This window comes from Acanthochromis polyacanthus, chromosome 14, assembly GCF_021347895.1.
Source record: "Acanthochromis polyacanthus isolate Apoly-LR-REF ecotype Palm Island chromosome 14, KAUST_Apoly_ChrSc, whole genome shotgun sequence".
In the NCBI taxonomy this organism is placed as follows: domain Eukaryota; kingdom Metazoa; phylum Chordata; class Actinopteri; family Pomacentridae; genus Acanthochromis; species Acanthochromis polyacanthus.
Window position 1 is genome coordinate 19,932,419 of NC_067126.1, and position 26,545 is coordinate 19,958,963.

Below are 26,545 nucleotides of genomic sequence, written 5' to 3' on the forward strand. Positions count from 1 at the left end.
ACGATCAAAAACAGCAAAAACAGATAAAGGTCTGAAAGCATTTTCCAGTCTAAAATGAAAACATCAAGTTGTTTCTTCAAAAATTTCTTCTTTCTATGTTCATGGTTTGAGTGTGGACAGATTTACTAAGAGCTCATTTCAGAAAACTGCTTTCCAGATAAAGTCTACTAGTAATTGAAGGCATCGATCAAACTAATGTTACCTTCTGATCTCCACAAACTTTACAGGTCAGTGAAGAGAATGTAAGTTTGTTCAGGATTTCTAAAGAACCCACAGGTGTATGGAGAAAGATTACTTTCAAAAATATTCATCCATGATTCTAACCATTCATATTCGTAATGTCAAACATTTGTATGTTAATAAAAAATGTGTACACAAAATTCTGCTGTCATATGCATGAGTTTGATACATTTAGGGTTAGGATTGTTTTTACTAGTATGAACTTACAAGTTGTGAGTGCAACTCTAATTTCTACGACTACGAAGTCTTCCCTGAGAGGACAAATTCAAGTTTATGGGTACGAGTAGAAGAGCCCTGAAATGACGTCACATAGGTCACAGGGGAAGGTAATCGAACACCGATTGCTCCAAACGCGCATGCGCCAAAGATGGCTGGCAGCGTCACAGGTAAGGTAAATAACACATCCAACTTTTTGTAATTTATTTATTTCATGAAATTGTACTGTTTTAATTGATATACAGTTTAAGGATGAAAGACGGTACTGCTTAGCTTGCACCCTAACGAGCCGAGCCGGTGACACGGGCCGGAGGCTAATTAGCCTTCTAATGCAAGGAGGCTAATGAGGAAGCTAAGGAGGCTTAATAACTAAACAAACATAATTTGAGATTATGAATCATGGCAATTGGCGTATGAATCAGCCCACTGTACAGCCTAAATTGCTGTAAATTAAGTCCAGTTTTAGTTCTTTGCAAACTCGGACACGTGCATTAGTTTAGTTTACAACGAATCTCGCGGAGAGTCAGTCAGTGGATCCATGGACTATCATACACATATTATGACGTGTGTATTTTCGTTGTTTTATCTGCCATAAAGTTTGATTTTACTGGTTATGGGGCGCGTTTTTGTGGTGGTGCCACAGAGACGAGAGCTGGGACACCGGGTTATTTTCAGTTAGGTAAAGTTGGAAAGATATTCACAGATTCCGGCATCAATAACTCATGAGATATATGTTGTCAAAACATAAACGATACCTCTTTCAAATCGTTGTAAGCTAGACAATGTGCAACAAGGCCAATTTTATCAAAAGTCGCTGTCTTTAAAGTTGCTGAAATAACATTGGCGTCTATGCGCTGTGTGACGAGTGAACAGGGACCGTCTGCACATAGCAAAACCACTGCAACAGCGAAAAGAGACACTACACAAATATTCAGTAACTTCACTCTTATACTCTGTAGAAATCACTGTAGCCATGAATGGGCTTGGCCATACTACAACTCTTTGTTTGTTGCTAAATGAAAATCAGGCAGTTTTCACTTTTTATCTTAGTTTAGTCAGAAAGATAGTTGATAACGTGTGAACTGTTGCATCTTGTGAGCCGTAAAAGGTTTTAATCTTTGGGGCCGAGTGTCAAAAGAAATTTAGAAATCAACATCAACAAAACACTCAAAGATTTGAACATCAAAGGGAAAGCCAACTTTTGCATGACAATGTCTAATTAAAAGACATTTATTTCCAACGTAAATGTGTGATATTCATCCTCTGGAGCTTCTCTTCACATCGTCTTCCACCTGGTTTGGTTTGGTTCGGAGCATGTGCAACAAACATCTGAAAAACTGCACTTTAACATCAATGAATGACACTAAAGTTTAATCTCTACATAAATGAGAGCGTCTGGATGTGCTGCTCTGTCATTAACTCCTAAGTTTAGGGAAAGTTCAAACAAAAGAGGACAGTTCAGATAAGACTTGAGAATGAGCTGATTTTGAACAAACATCTCAGACTTTCTGAGCTTCAGCAACTCGAGCAAGATATTTTAACAAGCAACTCAAGAGATCCAGAAGCTGCAGAGAGTTAGCTTTAGCTGAGCCAAAGAACATGTGGGATGCTAACCTAGCAAACATTTCAGACTTTTCTCTGTGAATTCTGAGAAATAAGTTACTATTTAATGACACAGCTACACATGTGAACTCAGTCTCATTAAAACAGACTCTAATTCAGTGTCATCCTTTCATATTAAAGTGCAGTTACCCAAAATCTTTGTTGCATGAGCTCCAACAAAACCTGTCCAGGTAGAAGGCCACTTTCTTTCTTTCTTTCTTTTTATTGGCGGTTGGCAACCAACTTTTAGGTGCATCTACCGCCACCTACTGGACAGGAATGTGAGTCAAGAGATGGTCAGAAACCCCCCCCAAAAAAACTATATCCTATTTCCTAACCCCGTTGCCCTCAAATAATTCATTAGAACACCTAATACTTCCTGTAATGCACTCCCTAAAAGACTACTTAAAGTTAACTCCTGTTTATCTCTCTGCAACATTTGTATCACCCTCTTTCGTTCCTCCCTATACCTACTGCACTCCAGTAACACATGCTGAACTGTCTCTCACTGTGAACACTCTGAGCACAGGCCTGTCGGATGCTTCCCTATTTTATTTAACGATTGGCTAAGCCCTGTATGCCCTATCCTGAGCCGTGTTATGATAATTTCTTCTCTTCTGTTCCTGCCCCGTATTTCACTCTTTTTGATTTGTGGTTGTATATAAATGTCTCCCTGTGATTGTGATGTCCCAATTTTCCTGCCATATTTTATACATACGTTTCTTAATGATAGATTTTACTTCATCCTTACTTAGTGGTATTTCAATATTTACTGTGTTGGATTTCATTGATTGTTTGGCCAATATATCTGCTGCTTCATTTCCTTCCATTCCTTCATGTGCCAGAACCCAAAGAAAAGAAACATCCACTTTACTGTTATGTAGTCTATATAGTTGGTGAAATATTTTCAATAAAAGATCTTGCCTGCATGATTTTCCTGACTGAATGCTTTGAAGCGCTGAGATACTGTCTGTTGCTACAGTTACATTCTGTTGACTGTTGTCCTCCACCCACTGTAAAGCTAATATTATCCCCATCAATTCTACTGTGTATATTGACAAATGATCTGACAACCTCTTTTTAATGGCTTTTTCATATTGTGGAATAAAAACTGCAGCTCTTGTGTGTCCTGTTTCTGAATCTTTTGAGCCGTCCGTAAAAAAGAACACTTTTCCCAAATACTTTTGATTAATATACTTTTGTACTATCGCCCACACTGGTGCTTTTTTGTGGTCGTTTTTGACAGATACCAATAACTGAGTATCAACTGTTGTATTGATGAAGTTCCAAGGGGGTATGATTGATATAGGAACCGTTTTATTGATGTTTAACCCTGTTAATCCTAATTTTTGTACTAGTTCTTTGCTTTTCCACCCAAAACTTTTACTTTTCCTACATTCCCAACTCTCCTGCAACCCTGCCCCTCCAGATTAACCCAATATGTCAGCATGTTCTTATTTCTCCTTATTTCCAGAGGCATTTCACCCACCTCTACTTGCAATGCCGAGATTGGGGATGTCTTAAATGCTCCAGTACAGATACGAATGGCTTCTGAGGGGATATCAACTACTATTTCTTTCTGCATTCTTGATATCCTCTCCATCGACAATGACAAATTCACCGCATAAGCTAACATAACAACCCTCCATTAATCTACATCCAATGTTCTCATAGAACCAAAATGACATCCACTGTGTAGTAGTTTTAGGGATCGAAGCTGTTGAATCTTCCACTGCAGTGAAAACAGAAAGGCTGAAAGAGCTGATTCCTGTAAATGCTCACACCGCCTCACAACTGTTCAGTTACTGCAGTGAAAAACTGCCTACTGCGGTTCATTTAGTAAGCACTGAATTCTAAACATACAGGAGCGCCCCACAAAAAACAATGTTATCTTGTATTTATGACCTTCTGCCTAATAGAACACTACCATTCAAAAGTTTGGGCTTATCCAGACAATTTCATGCTTTCCATGACTTTTATTCATGTGCCAACATAATAGCACAAGGGTTTTCTAATCATCAGTTAGCCTTTCAACATGATTAGCTAACACAATGTAGCATTAGAACACAGGAGTGATGGTTGCTGGAAATGTTCCTCTGTACCCCTATTTATATTCCATTAAAAATCCAGCGAGAATAGTCATTTAACACATTAACATTGTCTAGATTGTATTTCCGATTAATGTTATCTTCACTGAAAAAAAAAAAAGCTTTTCCTTCAAAATAAGGGCATTTCAAGTGTCTTGAAACTGTTGAAAAGCCCTAACTATGAGGATTGTAATGGGGCTGAAACTGATTTACAACCTGCTTAAGAATCATGACATTTTCAGTATTTCTTCCTGAACATAAACAGCAAAAAAGTGTTTTCTTCAATTATGTCAAGCATTTATTGAGACAGCGGCAACTGACATGAAATGTAGAGGAAAGATCGGGTGGATGACATGCAGGTAGTGCCTGGCGAACAGAAACCCGATGCTCATTTCATTGAAAAGGAACTCTTAACAGCTAATTTTCCAAAAATGTCAATGAATACGGATTAAAAACTGGGCTCATATTGCAGAATACAATGTAATTATCTGCATCCATGGCAGCAACATACTTCCCATTTCTTGTAGTACTGCTATTGGTCTGTTATTTTCCTTTTGTGAATGTAATTAACTTATTCATAATCCCAGGTATTGGTCTGTTCTAAATTTGACTGGAATAAAAAAAACACAACAAAACAAACAAAAAAAGTCAGTGCAAAAATGGACTTCATATTGTTATGTCTCAGTGGTAACAAAGTCTTCAAAGCAACAGATAAAGTCACACATGAGTAAAATAAAAAGATAGAATCAATGACCAGCGGTTTTTGCAGTAAGATTTTCTTTAATAACTGTAACAGCAAAGTCAATACAACCAAAAGGAAAATAATGAGAATAGTACTGCATGGAAGAAGAACAGTAAAATGGTGACGATGTAAAAAAGAAAAGCGAATACTGAAATGGCAACTTAAAACAGTGAAATGCAAGAATCTGAGCAAAAATAAAAGAAAAAAAATGCAGAAAAGGCAAAAAAATATCTGGCTGGACTAATTAATTAATTACATAATGTGTGAATTAATGTGGAGTAAAATAAAATGTGATGTTATGGGCAAGCTGGAAGTTTGTGTTAATGATACAGACTTCTTTTTTGTTTTTTTTTGCCACTTTGTGTTCGGCATACAAACAGGAATGTGTCAACAATACAGAATTGGTGCATACACACATATGAAAATTCTGCCACAGAGTGTACCATTGGACATATTCAACTATTTACATCCCTCATTACCTGTGCAAGCAGATGTAGTCAAAACTACGCCCTCCATAAATGTTTTTTTTTCTCGTTTTTTTTTTACAAAAATAGTTATTTTCTATAATGGATCTGAGTTTACCTTGAAATATCGAAAACCAATCTAAATGCAAATGCATATAAACCTCAAGATGACAACTGTGACATCTTGACTCAACCGTGGAGTGGATTTTGGCACTTCTTCATACAAACGAGTTAAAAGTACGCCTTGAAGAGAGATCTTCTTGGCATCAGCAGCGGCTGTCTAGCGGGTCCAGAGAGAAGACGGTGCCCTCTAAGGTTAGTCCCATTTTGAACCCCTCCTGGAAGATAAGCCACATGACAGCTGTGATGTTGAGGCTGACGCGGTCTGAGTGAGATCACATGTCCTGGTTTCATTGATAAACAGAGTCTGAGTGATGCTTAGATCAGAGCCAGTTGGAAAACTCTCAAACCCCCTGAGGTTAAAATGAAATGAGAAGCTAAAGAACACGGCTGTTGTGTCATGCTGGGTCATGCGCTGAATACATGATCAAAAAGACGCCAAGCCATGCATCTTGATGGGAGAAGCACAGGTGAAACTCATGTATACCAGATGAAAGAGAGTCATTTTTATTTTGCAAACGAGACCAAATTGTAATTGTTTTAATGTGATCTTTCAAAGTATGTGTTGGATATCAGTCCCAATGTCAAAATCGAATTACAAGCAACTTGAAAAGCACTCAGAAAGTGCAGTACTCCGCCAAGGCTGTTCATACCTCCTTATGGCATTGTTAGAAATGCAGCATTTTATTTTATTTATTTTTTAGAAATGTTTATTAGTTATTGCTGATCAGAAATCACGGCCATTTACCATAGACGTATCCACAAAGAAAATGACCTGAGCGTGTTTTATACATGTGAATGTTATGTACGGATACTGAATCACATGACCAAAACATGCAGCATGTGGTGGGAATTGATGGGACTCGGAAACACCCCCACAATTTAATCAATTGGTCTTTGTATTGAGAGAAGTCTCGATAAGTTCGCAGTCGTCTATTTGTAACAGGTTCGCAATCATGGGATCTTCAGCAGGCAGCTGATGTAGGGATCACTTGTTGTCACAGTTACAGTGATGCCGTGAGGCTGTCTTGCAGAAATCTTAAACAAATCTGCGGATCCAGACTATAAGCCGCATCACTGGCAAATCTAATGATTTGGTCCTTGTGTCATTTCTGGCCTTCCCTGAAAATTTCATCCAAATCTGTCCGTTTTTGAGTAATGTTGCACACAGACAGACAGACAAACGGACAAATGTACGGCAATTGTCACATTTCTCCGTTGCATTCCTTGGCAGAGTAATGCGACACAAAACTGCACACTGCCAGCATTGTTCATGTGCAAAATGAACATTTCAGAGTGTAAGAAGTGCGTTCAGTTGCATTAGTTAAAAAGCCACAAACTGTCTTATTGTTCCAATAAAAGCGCAGAGCTGAGATGACAAACAAACTTCTAAGTTCTAACTTCCTCAGTGGATTTTGTGCAGCAGCATTCAAAGTGTGCAAGACAGAAATACAACCACAGTCACAGCACAGACAGAGAGCAAAGAGTACCAACCATCTCTGTCGCTGCAAGTGGGAAAGGAAAAGAGAGACATTGGGCTGTTAGTGATTAAAGAAAAAGAGTTGAAAAGAAGTTCATCAGAGCAACACTGCCTCCTACTGGCAGCACCCTGATTAAGTTCAACAGTTAGTTGTTTTGCAAACACAATCAGAAATGTTGCAGCTGAATTTCAGTTCTAGAAGGGATTCTTTTATAATCAAGCTGGGATGCCAAAACCTGGTGTTTTATCCCAGTTTACACCACTGACTGCTTTGGACAGGCTGCTAAGTGTACTGCTGATAATGGTCTTGAATGCTAACTCAGTCTGCAGGTTCTAAAATCTTTCCTTTTTCAACTCGAGCACATTCCTGACATCACTATGAAGCTTCTTTATTATTCTCATCCATTACCAATATTGGAACATTTGTGTACTGTAATATAAGAAATCAGCTGATATTTTTAAATACATTAAATGTGTCTGATTTAAAGTGTTATTTTTTAAACTAATTTTTACTTTGGACCATTAAAGGACACAAAGTCTTGTGAATCGAGTAAATGTTGCGCTGAGATCTAACTTAACTCACTGAGCTTTTAAAGAGATTGGCTCAAACTCTCCACAGATTTTGTATTACTGTGGTTTGACAGAAAATGAGTATTCTATGCCCACTGGTCTTAAATAAGGAACTCCATCTTTCTGCTATGCAAATGAATCCCTGCATGACCAGAAGACGGAAAGCTAAACTAAACCTGAGAGCAACACAGGAGGGTTTGTCAAATTTACTTTACCTTTGACTGAAGCATATCAGGTGTTAAAACCTGACTTTTTCTCTTATTAGTGCCATTTTGGGTCCAAATAAGTCGCGACACAAACTGTGAGAGGCTTGTTTGTGTAAAAGCATTACTGATTACTTTTCCGACCTCGTGAATTAAACTAGTACAAGTTGCCATTATTGTGGCTGCCCTACTTTGAGTCCTACCCCACAGTCTGAGAACCCCTGAGTCACAATGTCTCAGTCTTTATTCATACACACCGGGAGCATCTGTTATTTCTGATTAGAGGCAGTAATCGTTTTTTAAATGAGTACAATGCAGAACTGAGCTGTTCATTTATTGCTCCACCAGACCACAAATACAGCTACATGAAAATGCTCCATTGTCATATGAAGACATTTTCACTTTACTGAAGTGCTTCAAGGAGCATAAAAACAGAGCTGGGTGAGACACAAAAGGCCTTTGATGAGAGCGTTTTTATTAATCATCTCATTAGTAGTTTGTCTTCTCTGAAAAATCTAAATAAAGAAATGAACCTCATCCATCGCAGAGTCAGCTAGGGATTGTATTAAACTCTTTGTACTCCAACAAACAGACTTAAAGAACTAAATAATCCCTCATATATGATAGCTATACTGCCCTACAACAAACATGATCTACTGAAACATTTCTAATTTAAACAATATACTGGAGGGAGTTTGTTGTTCGGCTCAGACGAGGCATCACAGAGCCTTTGTTCATGCAAACAAGAGAACCTTTAATCTTCAAAGAAGTGACAATAGAAGCGACAGGAGACCCGAGTTTCACAGCCTTGCCAACCTCCCTGCAACTCTGTGAAGGAATCAGACACAGACAGGAGCTCACCTGCATCTCATCCAGCTTTGACTGAATATCTGGAGGGAAGTCAGCTGCCCCGCAGGTGAACGGATCAAATGGCTCAGCACCAAACAAGTCTTTCCCTACAAACACAGACAGCAGATAAACATTGCAACGCCTGAGAGAGGAAAATAGCTCTTCAGAATGACAGTATACTAGTCTGCATTGCATTATGCTACACGCATTTAACCAAGTGTGTTTTTAACAGCTGCAATCCCTCTATGCTTTAGAAAAACTCTTTAAGAAAGCTGCAGAAACACCTGCATATATTACAATTAGAAAGCGTTACAGTTATTCACTCACTTATATCTGGTGGCAATGTGGTCGGTGGAGGCGGTGGGCAGCCGTTGCTGGCCAGCGTGGGCACCAGCGGTGTCACAGGGGAGAAGGGAACCATGTCAAAAATATCTGTGGACTGTGGTTTCATGGAGATGCTCCCCGCCTGTACACAAAGTGGTGGAAATGCTTAAGTCACAGCCAGACATCTGTTTGTTCACACACACACACACACACACACTACTGCTGAAAAGGTTGGGGTCACTTAGAAATGTCCTTATTTTTTTAAGGAAAAGCAGTTTTTTTCAATGAAGATTAGGGATGTAATGATACACTCAACTCACGAATCAATACGATTTCTGATACTATGTTAACGAGACGATTTTCTCAAGATTTTTTTAAACACAATGAGCTTGCAGACAAATTGTGAATGAAAAAGATTTATTTACTAAACACATTTCTAAGGTAGGATGTAACAAAACACAAATTATGCAATGAATGCATATTTAAAAAACATATACATATTTAGATATATAAAAACTACAAATTATATTTTCTCGTATCTTTAACAAAATAAAGAGAATCTTTTTATTTCTCTGAGGCAGGGTAAGCTGTGCAATACAACGCGCATGTCCTCTTCTTAAAAGTGCAACTCAAATTATATTTGATCTTTAAAAAAAAATAAAAAATTAAAAAACTGGATTTCCAAAACAAACCCCACACCAAAATTATTGAATGAATAATACAAATAAACAGAATCTCGCCCTTTTCAATTTTTGGACACAGAGAAGCCAAAATGTTGCTGCACCTCGTTTTGAAAATCTGCCATGTCTCTTGCTCCATCTAAATACCCGACAGTGACGCATGACGTCGATCAAGAGAACTCAAAAGTAGATTATGCCCTCCACTGTTTAAAAATGGCATTGATTCATGTTTGATCTTGGCCGATTTGAATCGTCACACATTTGTATCGATTTTTAACTGTCTTGCAATGTCTCCCTAATGAAGATAGGATTAAATTAATCAGAAATGCAGACTAGATAGTGTTAATGTGGTAAATGACTATTCTAGCTGGAAACAGCTGATTTTTAATGGAATATCTCCATAGGGGTGCAGAGGAACATTTCCAGCAACCATCACTCCTGTGCTCTAATGCTACATTGTGTTAGCTAATGGTGTTGAAAGACTAACTGATGATTACAAAACCCTTGTGCAATTATGTTAGCACATTACTGAAAGTGAGCTTTCATGGAAAACATGAAATTGTCTGGGTGACCCCAAACTTTTGAACGGTAGCGAACACAAATGACACCAAAGCATAGAAAGAAGCAGAGTAAGCAAAATAAAGACAAAGACAGGAGGTAATACAGCGTCTGGGACAGCAGCAAAGCAGAGAAAAGGTAAGATGTTTACACGGGGCCGCGGGATGCTGCATCCCTCGGTAGGTTTAGCAGGAAGGAGAGCAGGTTTGGCGGGTGGAGGAGTTAGTAGCCCAGTGGAAAGGTTGGACTCCGGCGAGCTCATAGGAGTGAGAGTGACAGAGGAGATTTCCAGACAGGAGAGCGACTTGATGCTGTGACACCAGAAGAGAGAGGAGGGCCTCTGCAGCATGTACGCTTCATTAGACGTGTTTATGTGCAGCGGCTGAGAAAAGATCGCAGACAGAAAATGACCAGAGAAGGACAATATTACTAAGTGTTGTAGAATAGGAGAGGTGTGGGTAATTGTATTCGCAGGAGGCTGTCACAAGTGCTGGCATTTGCCCCAATTAGATGGTGAGTGCATCACATTCCTCATCAGACCAATCAGGTGTGTAATTGCTTTGCTTCGCACACAGCTTAGACTCCCACTGCCTGCCTCCAGATACGCCCGGTCATTCCAAACCTGAGGCTGAGGCCGTGCCTTTAATCACAGAAGCAATATCAGCAATTCCAGCTGTCCTTAAAAACACTTCCAGCTTCAATTTGGTCAACTTTTATCATTAAAAGGTGGTTAAAGTTGTGCGCTTTTGGCTGATTCAGAACATTTGAATCAAATTATTAGACCGTATATTGCATTAGTAAGCAGATTTAGTTTGTCTGCAGGCTCTGCAGTTAAAGCATGACTGCATCACCACACAGTCTTTGTCTTTGAATTTAAAATTCATCAGCATAAAACACACCTTTGCTCAGATCAATGCACTCTGATGCTACAGTTATACTAAGTCTGGTCAGATGGTCGCTTTTGCTGGTGTTGGCTCACTTTAGGTAGATATTGTAGCCAATGATTTAAGCCAGTCACTGATTTTTACTGATGCTTCTCTACTTGTATTACAGTTAGCCTACATTTTAGCCTAATACTATCCCTTGATCCACAGAGCTTTCTGTTAAAGCAATCAATCTTAGTCTTTTAATGGAGGGGTATTTGTCAGTGCGGTTTGTCCTTACTGGTGGCACATGAGCTATCATCAGCTGTTCTTCAAGCTCTTGAAGTTGTTTCTTCAGCTCAGAGTTTTCCGTTTCCAATTCTTGAATCTGCAAAAACACAAAACAAAACAAGATCTTACAATGTAATTGCTCCATGATCGAGGCCTGTGGGTAAAGGTAATCCTACCTGTGTGGTGGCAGATCCAAAACTTTGGAATAATCTTTGTCTTTTAATCAGATGTTCGTCCTTCATTGGCATAAAAGCTTTCAGTGACTTTTTGTTGCTCTAAGTGGTCCTAATGTGTTTGTATTTGTGACTTAAAATACCAAAATAACCCTTATTTAGAATCTGATCTTAAAAGTTGTTCTTTGTTATTTTATATTTATTGATTTTCCAAGTTTTGATCCTGTACTATGCTTGTATTTTTGCACATATATTTGTTGTTGGCTTAAAACATGTTCAGCACTTTATTCAAATCAGGTTGTTAAAATTTTGCTGTGTAATAAAACATGAGCTACTACTAGTGGGGCAACGGATCACTAAACTCACGGATCGGATCGGATCGGTCCTCGGATCAAAAGTCACGGATCGGATCATTTTTTGGATCAGCAAAAAGCAAAAAAAAACAAAAAAACAAAAACAAATAAACATATGTTTTGTCTGTTTATTATTAGATGTCACTTCAAATGTGTGGATGTGTTTCCACTGTCATATGGCTTTCTTATGCCACAGTGTCTACACACCATCGCGGTTTTGTCCACTGACCTCTTTCCTTCGTCGTCATATTTGACAGGGAAACCAAAATGCTCCCATAGAGGGGATTTAAGTGTCACGGGGCGTTCAAGCTCCTCCTTTCCTCCGCTCGCCATGTCTGCTCTCTTCCTTTCTCCGCTCGCCACAAGATGCGTGCAGACGGAGCAAAACTTTTTTTTCCCCCATAAATCGATCTGCGGGTCATGTGTGTGCCGAACCAATGACGTCGATCCGAACGGATCACGGATCAATGATGATCCGTTGCACCACTAGTTACCACAGAACTTCAATGTTACTATAATTATTTTGTTGCTGTACTTATCATGATATAGAATCAAACTGCAAATAAAGTCTTGCTTCATAGAAATAATGAAATGAATTGCTCAAAAATATATTCTACAATTAATTATAATATAATATATATGAATCTAAATCCATTTGTCGGAAAGATATTCATTTTAACTTCATAACCCTGTATGTGGATCTCAGTGTACAACCCACTGATTTCCACTGAGGAAGCACACCTTTAAAATAGCAAACAAATGGCTTAAAAAAGTAATTTCCTGAAACAGTTGGGTTGTTTTCAATAAGCATTAATCAAACAGGAGGAAATAGTGCATTTCCTGGAGGACTATTTTGGGCCATGCATCAAAACAGAGGGATGGTGGGGCACCGAGTCAAAATAATCTGCAGGACCGAGCCAAGCTCCACATCTGAGCTTTATCTGGACTTTTACTTGTATCACACAGTCTCTATTAGATGAGCATATTCATCCATATTGAGCTCGTACGTTCACAGCACTCTTAATGCAATCGAGGGATGATGATGACCTTGTAATGTGGATGAAAGCGCTGGACAAAGCTAGTAAATGAGCGATACAACAGGGCTGAACTGGGGTGAACTACTATTTACAATTATTACTTTTGGTTCTGTCTGTTTGTATACGTGTTCATTAAATGCCAAGTTTACCATTCCATTTCATATATTTCATAAAACCTTCTGGGTGAAACTCAAGTTTTCTCCCTTATTAACATATCGCTGTGTTGCTTATTTATTGTATATATGCTGGAATGCACTATGGCTGAGCGTTTCCACATCAAAGCTGCAGCGTAATGATGGCAGTCTCAAAAACATGGATTCAGAGTTCCAAAGTTTCACAAACACGACCAGTCAGAAGTTTCAGAACGTCCCAATTTTCCAGTTTTTCGTTGAAATTCAAGTAGTTCAAGTCCAATCAATGGCTTGACATGGTACAAAGGGAAGTGGTGAACTGCCAGAGGTTAAAGAAGAGGTAAGGTTACCCAAAACTGAAAAACAATGTACATTTCAGAATTATATAACAATGCCTTTTTCAGGGAACAAGAAATTGGTTAGAAAATTAAAGCTGTTCTGCAGCAATGGAGGTTGATCAAGCCTTGAAAGTTGATGCTACCAAATCCAACAAGTGTCCCAACTTTTCTTGATTACTTACGACCCCCTCTGTCTGCATAAAATGTAGTGTTGGAACACACCATGGCACCATACCCTCCACAGAATTATCTGAACAGTATTCTAGTAAGTAGTGTGTTGGTATAAAAATGGCAAGGAAAAGGCAATTAACCATAGAAGAGTGTTGTGAACACTCAACAATGTAGGCCTTTCTTGTAGAGAAAGTGCAAAGAAAATCAAGATGTCAGGGAGTACAGTTCTCTTTGCCATCAAAAGGTAATCAGAAATTGGGGGAAACTCTGACAGGAAGAGATCTGGAGGACCCAAAGCCACAACAGAATCAGAAGATGAGTTTCTGAGAGTCAACAGCTTGGTGATAGGCAGCTCACAGGACAACAGTTTCAAACACAGCTTAATAGTGGTCGTAGTAAGAAAGTCTTAGTTTCAACTGTGAAGAGACGACTTGGAGTTGCAGGTTTGACAGCTGGAGTTGCAAGAAAGCCATTGCTAAGATGTAAGTAAAAGAGGCTTGCCCGGGCCATGAAACACCACCAATGGACTATTAAAGACTGGAAGAAGGTATTATGAGACTGATGAATACAAATTTGAAATCTTTGGTTCATCACATATGATTTTTGTATGCTGCTGACTAGGAGAAAGGACGGTTCCTCAGTGTGTGACATCAACTGTCAAACGTGGAGGAGGAAGCGTGATTGTCTGGGGCTGTTTTGCTGAATTCAGGGTCGGTGACTTGTACAGAGTGAGAGGTACCCTAAACTAAAACAGCTACCACAGCATTCTGCAGTACCATGCAGTACTCTGGTATGTTCCTAGGTGGTCAGGCGTTCATCCTACAGCAAGATAATGACCCAAAACATAAGGTCAAGCTATGCGAGAACTACCTTAGGAAAAAAGAACAAGATGGTAAGCTTGAAAACATGGAGTGACCAGCACAGTCTCCAGACTTAAACCCCATGGAGCTGGTTTGAGATGAACTGGACAGAAGAGTGAAAGCAAAGGAACCTACAAGTGCCACACATTTATGGGAACTTCTGCAGCAGAGAGAAGAACTTTTGCCGTAAGTGTGTTCACTCCGTGTGTGTACTTCGATGAGTCAAAAGTTTGGACTACATTTTGGTTTCTAAATTGATTTTTCTTTAAACTTAATTTATTTGTTCTATGCTTTCATTTAGAGCACAATGAGACATCAACACGCATAATTTCCAATTAAAAACTGGAAAAATTGGGGTGTTCTAAAACGTTTGACCGGTAGTGTGTAACAAACCAAAGGAACTAATCCTGTTAGCTTGCAGGGTGTATCATTCCTTTTCTTCAGAACTGGATTCCAGTTGAAACAAGTAAAGTTGAGCAGTTTTACAATGTTTAAGAAGAGTTCAAGGTGAGCGGTGTTGCTCCAGCTGCAGTGATTGGCAGAGAGGAGAATGAAGAGAAAAGCAGGGACACATTCATGTTTCATCTCAACCATTTTAAGACAGAAAAGTGTTATTGTAAAGGCAAAAGTTGTAAATATGGTGTTCTATCAATGACTGGAGAGTGACTAAGTTTCTTCAAGTAGCCAGAAATACCAAATAGAAGTTTTCCTCAACATCATCTCAGAATGATTCCAAAGTAAGCCTGAAATATATGCCAGGCTGGTGTTTGGCAAACACACCCTGTCACTCCCTTAGTCAAATTATTAAACATGTCTTAATCAATCAGCATTTAAACAAAACTGATGGGACGGATCAGTGTTAAAAAAAAACAAAAAACCGCTGCACAATAATTTAATTACAGCATGGATCTGTAACAAAGGAGTTTTCTGTCATTAATATTCATTACTGACACTTCTTAACAACACAGCTTAATTGTCCATATAGAATGATTTAAAACAAGCTGTGCATTAATTAATAGAAACATCAATGTGTCAGTATTCTAGTAAAACTATGTGAGAGCAAAAAGCCTGAATCAACTGAATGTGGGACATACTCTTTTCTGTAGGCTTCCAATCTGTTTCCTGGTTTCCACATCTTTGCCTCCAGACTCCAAGAACTTCTTGTAGGCCAAGTCAAAGGCCTGACCGATAGTAAGAGTTATCTCTTCTGCCTGAAGCATGAAAGAAAAAAGACTTTGTTAAATATCTAAATACCAGCAGTGATTGTTCACGCTTGAACTCAAGGCTGCATACAAGACTTCAAAGCACTAATCTACATAATATTTCAACTATCTAATACATTTTTGGTTAAAGGTAAAACAAGCAAAGAATCAAAGCAGCAGTTGCTTACACATTTTTCACTGTCGAACACATAGCAGAGGTGTTTGTTGGACTCCGAGTCTTTGCAGATAAAAGTAAATATCCTTTTATCAGTCTTGTCATCTGCACAGAAGGATATCCTGTGTAGCTGACAGTTATGCTGCACATCCTGGAAAACAAACGTAATGCATTTATTATTTAGTGTCTCTGTGAGTGTTGAGGACGCATCACTTCTTTCTCTTCACGCGGTTTGTTGTCAGTACAACTTCAAAGGATTAATGCTCATATACAGAAACAAAAAAATCTAATCTTTGGACTCACTTTTGTCTTGGGGTCGAGTATCTTCACACCATAAATGGAGATCTGCAGTTCCACTTTGGGGATCTTCTGTCCTTCTGACTTCTTGATATGTCTCTGAAACTGCCAAATGGGGAAATTAAAGACGAAAGTCAGCCAAGTCCACCTTATTAAAGTATTGATATTTTGGGAGAGCAAATAACACATATTTACAACTTAAACAACATATTTCAGGACAACTAAAGCAAAAACTTGGGAAGTGTCACAGATCATTTTCCTCATTCAGAAGACAGAATTAATTAATAGTCATGTTTCTGTACGTCCAAAATTTACTCAACTATTAGCTCTGTTTTGGTTTACAATTACCCAAGAAAAATATCTTGCTCTTTAGCTGCTAAATGCTCCACTCCACTCTTAGAGAAAACAACTGTGTGCTACAGAGCCATTTGTCCTGATTGCCTAAAAGCACACAGACATTTATACCAAATTGATAGAAGACTTTGTTTTTAACCTCAACCGATGGACATATTTCTTTGCTGCACATGATCCGTGGAAGCATAGCGAAGCATGTCTTTTTGCCAGTGTATCTAGGAGAGTAACCATGGAGCCTTGGTCAAAACAGGCTTTCAAGATCAAATGTAATGTAACGATAGAGGTGTGGGTTTGGGAAAACAAGTCTCCCCTACAAGTGGCCTCATAGATCCAGCTCTTGGCAGCAGAAGACAGAGGGGAGGCCAGCAGGCAGCGAGCACAGCCATATTACCAAGGAGCTGTGAGAAAGGAGAGTTGCCTGGGTTGTGGCTGTTCCCATGCTTCAAGGTTTGGCTAAATGTCACTAATGTTGAGGACTATGTGACCTGAAAGTAATCCAGGCTAAATGTCATTCACTGGGCAGGTTTAATGAAACTGCCAACTCTAAACCCCGAATAACAAATCAAGCTGTCGGTGCTTTTGAAAATGACCGAAGAAGCATTTTCTTGAGCATTTTCCTTAAGTTTAGCAACTAAGACTATTTAGGTGAGAGAAGCAGTGCCCTAATTAAAACAGAATCAGTGTTGACTGTTGGCAATATAATGGAACATTAAGTCTGGAGTTACAAAACACGCAAGACCGAACTGTAGCATGTCCACCATGAGTTGGTTTTATTAGGATGCAACGTTTAAATTACTGTGATCAATATGTTTATGTCAAAAGTGGATGTAATTGGTATGTGTAATGAGAAAGGGTTGCTTGCTGCTTTGCAAGCTCTGAAGTAACTCATGATTACCCAGATAGCAAACTATGGGTGAATCAATGTTGAATCAATGTTGAGACCTAACGTCGAAATTATACAGAAAGCGCAAGGTTGATAAAATGTTGAGTCAACGTTTGCTTACATAGATTACATGTTTGCAAACATAGATTCAACATTAATTAAACATTGACCTGTCAAACACTTTAATTAAACCAAAATACAATGTAGATTCAATGGCATCTTTTAAACACAAACTTCAATGTTGACAAAATGTTGTTGAATCAACATTGATCCAACCATCAATCTTCAACCGTAACCACAATTCAACCTTTTTAACCCTAATTCAACATTGATTTAACATCTTTTGCTATCTGGGTAAAGTGTGATTTATGGTTGAAAAGCAAACGTTGACTCAACATTTTATCAACCTTGCGCTTTCTGTATAATTTCGACGTTAGGTCTCAACATAGATTCAACATTGATTCACCCATAGTTTGCTATCTGGGTAGCTATCTGCTAAGCACTGAGTGGCAGTAAGTTTTCGTGGAACATTTAGGTGCAGAAAAGAGGTTGTAGTTTAGGAGCGGTTACATAACATGTCAGCCATATCAAATGATTAATGTGATAACATCATTATTGTGTGCACAGCCTGTAGCGAGTCAATGCGTGGCAAAGGATCAATTAGTGCAGGTTTAAAGCAAGGTTAAAGCTGTATTCATTTGATGTTTGTTCAATTGTGTTTTGAAGCAGCAAATAATTGCCTACGAACATATTTAGCAGATATCGATAAACATTAGCATTCACTTGACACTGTGTTTCTAGCCACCTGATAAATCCAAGTCTAATATTCACTGCATGTTGGTCTCCAACATTCCTACATCTTGCTGCTAAGCAGCTAAATGATCGGCTACAATAACTAGCTAAGTGTGTGTGACCTTTACTGCTGGACAGGTACACAGTGGGTTAATCAAAAACTCAGAACGGGGAACAAAGCTGAATGTGATTTGTGGCCAAAAATGAAACAAACACAAACCAATGGGCTAACAGAAAATACAATGATAATCATCTGAGGATTAGTTACTACTAGCACCTACTACATCACAGATAGTATTTGGAATTATTGCCAATATATAATTACTGTAGCTTTAATTAATGTTTTCATTAACATGGTACAGTATTACATATGTGTGTGCGTAAATGACTGGGAGTGGCTCTAACAGTGGGTTTTGTTTTATCATGGATCACTGCACTCTGGTATTGTATTGTATAAAATACTTTCCCTTCAGTGATGAACAGCTTGGAGGTATTTCAAAATAAATATTATGGTTTAAGAAACAAAAGGTTCCATGACAGATGAGTATACCTTTTCATTGAATTTTTACATCTACCAGGGGAAGGCTGACTGAGCAAACTGCTGTGCTTATCCAGCAGTTGTGGGCAGCTACACTTGGGAGCTGAAAAACTCCAAGGGCACCTTGCTGGTAACAGATGAGGGAGGGGAGCATTTGTCACTCACTCCCACTTCCCCTGCACTGAGCCTTCTATCCAATCTGGTCACTCAAGAACACTCTCCTTTCCTTTAGCCGACAGCTGATTTTCATGACTGACTTTACCTTTAGCTTCCTGACTGCATCCTTTACAACTTCTGTGCCTTTTGGAGCTTCAACCTCTGTGTTTCCAAGGAACTAGGAAGAGAAGAACGTTGACATTTATGATACGACAGTAACACAGTAAAACCCAAAAATTGCACAAAAAGGTAATGAAGAGAGGAAGGAAATGATGGTTGTTTACAAGTACTTTTTCATTGGATAAACAATTGTTTCATAAATAGGACTCCTGGGACTGAACTGTGGAATAGTATAAACTGTAGCAGAGGAGTTTTTGTTCGTTTTGCCAGGACAATACTTTTTTGAGACTTAACCTTTTAAATTAAAAATATGACCACAGCCACATTGGAGTCACTAATATCTTGTTTTTTTGAAAATAGATTACACTGTATATCAGTGTATGTAAGCCCCTGTTGTGTACGGCACTTGTGTTAAGATACAGAAGTGAATGTCTTTTACACCTGAGGATTTCATGCAAACACACACATACACACCAGAGCAGCACTTCTGCCATTCTCCAACAGATGGAGCCATTAACCTTTGAGCCTGACCATCGTGCTTTCCATCTGGCAGCAGCAGTAGTAATCGCTCCAGTCACACACACACCGCTTCATTGCCTCCTCAGCTTAATGTGAGAAGCCTGTTCCAATATCAGACTTCATAAACACTGGTGTCAGCCCCTTAAAGGTTGGAAAAACAAAATAACAATGTCTCCCACTGGAACGCAGCAAACCGCTCCGACAGATATGGATTGTTTCCACGACACAATCAAATCTGTGTGAAGCTTCCTCTGGCTTGTCTGTGCTAATGTCCCTCAAAGTTTGGAGTGTGAGTTATAGACTGTTGCGCCTGTAATAATGTGGAGTGATTCTGTTAGAAGTTTAGTTCGTCTTGCACGTGTCTGTTCGCTCTACAGAAGAAACACTTTGGCCCCCTTAGGGCACTTAATGATTTCAGCAATTAGTCGTCACCATGACAGTTTGTCGATGTCAAGTCGTAATTTAAAACAGCATAAAATTAAAAGAGCCTTCAAAAATCTAACGTATTAATGCCGGAATGTTTGCTGGAAATACCAACATCTAGCCTTCAGCTCCTTTCCACATTTCTAAATGTGGTAAGACGGGAGCAACAACACCAAACTGTTACTCATCAATACAGCCGGAAAACAGATTGATGCTTTCTACCAAAGTGTCAGCATTCTGCACCGGTATGACAAATGTACTCTGCACATTTGTGGTCTTGTCTGGGAGTGTTGCTGACAGATGCCCAGAATAGAAGGAAGTAGCACTTGTTCCTGACCAGTGCATTCTGGGCGGCGACTGGGGAGGTTTCACAAGGCAAACCAAGCTCGGAGGCTCATCCATCAACTGGTGCATGCAGCTGAAAACGAACCACCCCTGCCTCTCATTCCCCACAGAGAGGATTCAGTTTCAAATGCACACACACACACACAGGTTTCAACCTTGTGGCAGGTCTGAAAAGTTCATTGAGATGACACAATGAAGAGCTGAGTTCCACCTCACTTTCTAAAGGTTCTCGGGTGTTTTTGAAACAACTTTAGAAAGGGCAGGATCTGTGTTGTGTCTAATTTAAGAGATTTCGGGATGTGATATGATTATTGATGATAGAACACTGATTCCCAGCAGCTCTGAAATTCACCTCTCAACATTTTCTTCTCTCCTGTAGCCTACGGGTCAATAAAACTTTGAAATGGTGCCCAAAATGGATTATCAGGATTTGTGTAACCGTCATCTCAGAACAAAGAAGAGGCAGAACACGGAAGCAGAAGCTGACTGCAGCCTGTGCTGTCACCTCGTCAGAACATAAAGCTAATTAAATTCAAAACATGAAAATGCCAACCAAACTGACAAGTCGTGGTTGTTGCTGTGACATGCTGATGACAACGTAGCAACATCAGACTGCAGATCGCCTTGCTTTTTGTAGAATTTAGAAGCTGGTAGTATTGGCAGGTTTCTCACTACATACGTGCGTCCAACCAATGATTATTTTCATTCAATAATCTGCTGATTATTATTTTCAAATAACATATTTTATCAATAAATGTCAGACAATAGTGAACATTGCTTCTTGTAACTTCCGACAGCTTCCAAAGATGTATTGAAATAGCTTGTTTAATTTAGCCAACACTCTAAAATCCAACATACTCATGTGACCAAAAAAAGCAACAAATCTTCACATTTGAGATGCTTCATAAATTTTAAACAACAGTTGCCATTTTTTGTCAATTAGCAAGTACATTAATCATCATTTTGATGCAGTTGTCGTATCAACATCAGTGACATACAGCAGCAGATACAATACGGCAGTGGAAGATAAAGCGGGGCTGTAGCGAGATTACAGCTGGGCTTATGTCGAAGGGGAGACGCTTGATTTATTCATTTAGTTTGCTTAGATTTTACACAAGTTTTACTCGAAATGGAATTGCTCTTTAAGGGAAAATGAAAGGAACAAACATAAATTCCTAAGAAAAATGTTTATACACATTTTCCGAAACCTCCTATGAAAAGTGCAGTAAGTTATGAACCTTCAAAATAGAGCATTTGCAGTAAGGGTCATTGTTTTTTTTAAACAAATTCATAATAGAATAAATTCGTTTAAAAAGGACAACATTGGCTCTGATGCAGCTGCTTCCACCTGTCGTCATCACTCTGAGCAATGTGTTGCTCACACATCAAGAAACAAAGACATTTCAACAAAGCTTTGTGTTGGTAATTGTGATATTCTTTAGTTTGACACCAAAATTTGCATTGTGTATCAATTTCAAATATCAGTTATCCATCTCTTTGATTATTAATCAGTATCAGCTCTAAAACTACAACTTTTAAGAGTAGGCTTAAGACTCTCCTTTTTGATAAAGCTTGTGGTTACTGCTGGCTCAGGTGACCATGAACCATTGCTTAGTTACGCTGCTGTGGGCTCAGACCGCTAAAGGACGTCCCGTGATGCACTAAGCTTTTACGCTTCGTTCTTCCTCTCTCCATACACTTATATGCCACCATTGCACGTCACTAACTTTGTGTTTTGTCTCTGTCGCAGTTTGTGTTTTGTCCTCTAAGTGTTCCTAATCTTTGGGTACAGTTTGCAACAGCATTCATAGTACTCAATGTTCTCTTTTTTCATTGTTTGTCTGTTTTCTTCCTGCTATCCTTTTCTTTCTCCCCTTTAACTTCACCCCAACCAGTCAAGGCTGAAGGCTGTCCTCCATGACCCTTGTTGCTGGTGAAAGGGAGTGTTTTCTTCCCAATGCTGCCAAGTGCTTGTTGTAAGACAATCCAAAGTAAACTTTGGATTTGTTGGCTTTCTCTGTAGAATTCTTCCTCTTACTATGCAAAGCACCTTGGGATGACATATGTTGTGGATTGGCGAAATATAAATGAAAACGGAACTAAATTAAACAGAGATGAATTGAAGTGAATCAAAAACAAACCACGATTAACAACTCCGTAAATCAATTAATCTTCTCTGTCATTTTATAATCATAGATCCCAAACCTGCCAAACAGTTTCCAGCTTCTCCACTGTGAAGATTTACATTTTTTCCTAAGTTTTCAATTATTATAGACTGAATGTTTGATGGTCTCGCACTCTTAGCCTGACAAAACAATCTCACAATGTCATCTTTGGCTCTGAGAAAAATATAATGAGTCTTTTTCATTATATTAACTACATAATGAATCTGTTAAATAGGAAAATAATCAGCAGATATATCAATAATTTGAATTTTCATTCTTTAAAGCAACTTATTTCCCAGCATAAGGGCCTAAATGGTCTTTATTTGAATCAAATGGTGGCTGAAAAGTGCATGTTTCTAACTGTGAATAAAAATCACTCCAAAATACCTATAAAATATGAAGAGCATGACCAAACTGTTGTCATTATGAGTTACAACTCAGCCAAATCATTTAATCACAGATTTAGTTCAAGGAAGCCTGAAAGAAAACCCTTGACATTAAAGCAAGAAACTAATGCAGGTAACTTCTTGTGCCATCAAATAAAAATGACTGAAGATGCAGAAACTTATGATCTTTTTCATCTTTCAAAAGATGAAAAAAAAAAAAAAACTGATTCCTTCTCTTGAGGCAAAAAGACAGATTTTTCTCTGTTTTAACTGGCAAGAGGATTGTACAGTGAGCTGCTAACTGAGCTTATTTTTCAACAACTGTGAGTGCTTTAAACCAAGGAGAGCAGGTCAAGCACATTCTCAGCACTCTGGCTGTCCCATTTACTCCAACTCCTTCAGTGATGAATGGCTTACTCAGATCTCAGCATATTTAACCAGACGGGGAACTTGTCAGTGAAAGCTGACAATATGCAAAGTATGTGAACTGACAATCTGCTTTGATTTTAGAGATGTGTCCTCTGCCAGCTCAATTCTATGCTGCACACTGGAAGGGAGCTTCAGCAGTTTGGGGGATGTGGTAGTTTCGGAAATCCACCTCTGTAGCAGCGTAGCATCTCTGAAGCACAGGATGTAGGACGACAGATTCAGTCTTTATCGAAATGAAGTGGAAAAACAGCCTGACAGGGAAATGCTCCCCCAGAGAGACGGCGCTCCTTCAAGGGGTGTTTGTTGGATACTTTTTTGGGGGGAGTGTTTTGTAACAGATCGTGATTCCAGTCAAGATTGAGAGAGTCATATAATTCCAGGTTCTCTTGCATCAGGACCAAGAGTACTCACTGGTTTTGACAGAAGCGTGAGTCACTTTTTACATAAACACCCCCTGCTTGCACACTCATTAAAAATAAACAAATCAAGAAAGCTAAAAAAACATGGAGACTCTTTTGAATTAAACTTCGACAAGGAGGATTTTCCCCCATCAAAACACCAAAGGAAAACAGCTGCTCTGGAAGATTAATAAGGAAGTGTCACATTTCTGACACTTCATACTTAAGGTGGAAGAAGTATAAAATCTACCACCATTAAAATCCAAATTATCATTGCCAATTATCCACAGCTGAATTGAGAAAACTTAGAAACTAAGTGCATGTCGGGCTGATCAGGTGTTTCCATCAGATGTCTACTGAGAATTTGCTATGCAGCGTCAACCTGGAACAATTTATCCAGAGACAGCCAGGCTCATTTGCTGGACGGTACCACAGAGCGTGAGGTGCTGCCCTCAATGAAAGGTCTGCCAGTATCGGGACAAATGGAACTCATGGACTGAGAGGTCTGACAGGCCTGACTAGAGGGAACAAACACACACAAAGGGGGGATTTTGTTTTTTACTCTCTTCCTTTGGGTATAAAAGCCTCTTACTGTTTTTGGTGCTTATGTTTTTTATAGTCACACTGCTTACAAAGCTCATTATAATGCAGCAGGCTGATGGATATACCTACCTTGGCGTTGTAGGCTATGTAATGCTTGGCCAGAGCCTCTGGAGTATGCATCCATGATTTATCTGAAATGATACAAACAACCCACTCAATGCAGCAGTCTTAATCAATGGTCTCACTCAATACGATGTGGCAGAGGCACAATTAGACGCACAAGTGGCTAAATCTGACAAACGAATGTGTAAGGAATGAATATTGTGCAATAAAGCACATTCACAACACTTTAACGGCACAGAGGAAGAATGAGTTGAATCAATAAATAAAATAAAAAATAAAATGTGTAAAGTAGGCCCCTTCCGTTGGAAGGAATGCATTCTTTACCAGAATCTCGTCAGTAAATAGTTACATATGTTCACACCTGAAGGTTGCCCAGTGCAATCACAGGACCCCGACTCAATTTGTCCTGCAAGAAAGGCAACAAGGTCTACTATTCACAAGCCTGTTCCTCAAACTGCATGGGCTCAGACTCAATGCAAAACAAATTTTAGATGTGGTGTACTGCATTCAATATGGATGTGAAGACCAAGATGGAAACAGATGGAAACGTCCTCTAGGAGGTGGAGTGAATAAATGTGAACAAGCATCTTTCCAAGTGGAAAATGTCCACATGTGAGAAAAGTGTGTGGGCTTTGAAACTCTACTTTAAGATGTTTAAAGACAAGAAGAAAAAGGAGACAAGACAGAGAGTAGGGAATACACCAAAGGTCTGTAAATTCTGTGCAGTGGCAGCATGTGGATTAGAAACACAAGTTAAATGTACGCACACAATCTTCCTGAACACACCTCGATTCAAATAAGAAAGCAACAACGCAAACAACTCCTGAAGCACAACATTTTCAGTGTGTTAGCTTTTAAGTCCATCAAAGAAAGATTCTTTTTGAACCCCAAAACCTGGTGGTTGGGTTGAACCATTAATTGCACCATTTATCCGAGTCAAAGACGAAAAGAAAGAGTTATTTGAGCTTTGAAGTAATCATGGGTCATGTGCAGGAATAATTAAATGAATTTCAGCCTAATATTGTGACATTTCATCAACATCACTTTATTCTACATGTCTCATTAAAAAAATCTAACAAAACAAACTCTTTGTATCATACTAGGTAAAAAGAAAAAAGTCTGTGCTCCTCGGTGCAACCAGCAAGTCATTAGTGACTCAGCTGGGACCAACAATCACTTGACTATTCAGCTGAATTACAGGTCGTGTTTGCATAGAGCTGACGATGGAAACAAATTAAAAATGCAAGCAGCAAAATACCAAAAGTACTGTGAGCCATGATTGTTTTTTTCTAGTACTGGTAACACCTTTGGGCACTTGTGAAAATGCTTTCATGTTGATTTTTCTGGTATTCATGAAATACTGCATTCTAACTTTGTTTCATTTTAAACAACACTGCACTGGTGTTTTACGTCTCCACTGAGATGAAAACTGCAATTCTAAACAGTGAGGTTGGCTCAGTGTTTCCTCTAGGATTTTTTCCAGCAGCGGCAGCAGGCTCTCTGACCTGGTGTCTGGAAGTTTGACATGACGTCACTTTCAAGGCCGCGCTCTCGTGAGTAATTAACGTGGTACTAACCCGACGTATCAAAGAGTAGATACTGATCAAGACAGTTATCTGTAGTTTACCTTAGTACTCTTGAGTACCCGACACAATGCAAGACTGCTGTGAAGGTGGAGACATGCGGCGGTGGTGTATTTGGGCCAATTAAAAACAAACAAAAAAAACAAAAAAAAAAAAGGAAATTTGAAGGGGTGGTGGGTAGGATTCAGCAGCGGTGGGCCGCCACTCCTAAATGAATATAGAGGAAACCCTGTGGCTAATTTTAGGCGATCACGTCTTGTTGCAGAGATACGCAAGCACCAACCTAAAGTGAAATCGAACAACCCTGACTCTAACGTAGGCCTATCAGATAAAGAATCAGGCGCCTCCTAATATAATATAATAATCTGATTTGTACAGAGACCTGAAAGATATTTTCTTCACCATCACTAGCATAACCGCATTCAGTACTTACATTTATACCTTAAAATACAGTACAAACACTCTTCTGGAGAGACTCTAGTGACAATCAACAGGAGCAATAATCTATCTTTAATCATTTGTGTTTCAGTACCAGTGCAATTTTTGACTAATCACAAATTGCATTCACTAAATAACCATTTTAAATTTGGCCCTGGAGACAGTCTTTGCAGATTACACTGACACAAAGTGTACAGGAGTTCAGAGATCACTACAGGTCATTGACAGCATCATCTAAAGCATCCCATTATGCCGTTTTCAGCATTTCTTAATCATCCACTGATTAAGGATTCTTTTCGTCTTCATTTCCCATTCATAAACGGC

The 26,545-nt window shown here is 39.0% G+C and overlaps 1 protein-coding gene across 6 annotated transcripts in view; it reads right to left on the reverse strand.

The window, feature by feature from the left end:
• Window positions 1-4,420: 4,420 nt before the first annotated feature.
• Window positions 4,421-26,545, reverse strand: part of gulp1a (GULP PTB domain containing engulfment adaptor 1a) — an 89,536-nt gene continuing 67,411 nt past the window's right edge. For 3 of the 6 annotated variants that reach the window (XM_022191855.2, XM_022191854.2, XM_022191856.2), the window contains 10 exons: window positions 24,207-24,268; window positions 18,856-18,927; window positions 16,033-16,131; window positions 15,743-15,880; window positions 15,447-15,563; window positions 11,300-11,386; window positions 10,287-10,517; window positions 8,901-9,039; window positions 8,586-8,680; window positions 4,421-5,689 (listed from right to left, as the gene is read on the reverse strand). In XM_022191855.2, the coding sequence (XP_022047547.1) occupies window positions 5,618-5,689; window positions 8,586-8,680; window positions 8,901-9,039; window positions 10,287-10,517; window positions 11,300-11,386; window positions 15,447-15,563; window positions 15,743-15,880; window positions 16,033-16,131; window positions 18,856-18,927; window positions 24,207-24,268 (1,112 nt within the window). In that variant the 3' untranslated portion in view covers window positions 4,421-5,617. Of the gene's footprint in view, window positions 5,690-6,965; window positions 6,977-8,585; window positions 8,681-8,900; window positions 9,040-10,286; window positions 10,518-11,299; window positions 11,387-15,446; window positions 15,564-15,742; window positions 15,881-16,032; window positions 16,132-18,855; window positions 18,928-24,206; window positions 24,269-26,545 lie in introns of all 6 variants that reach the window. The other 3 variants (XM_022191857.2, XM_022191859.2, XM_022191858.2) reach the window with 3 other exon arrangements.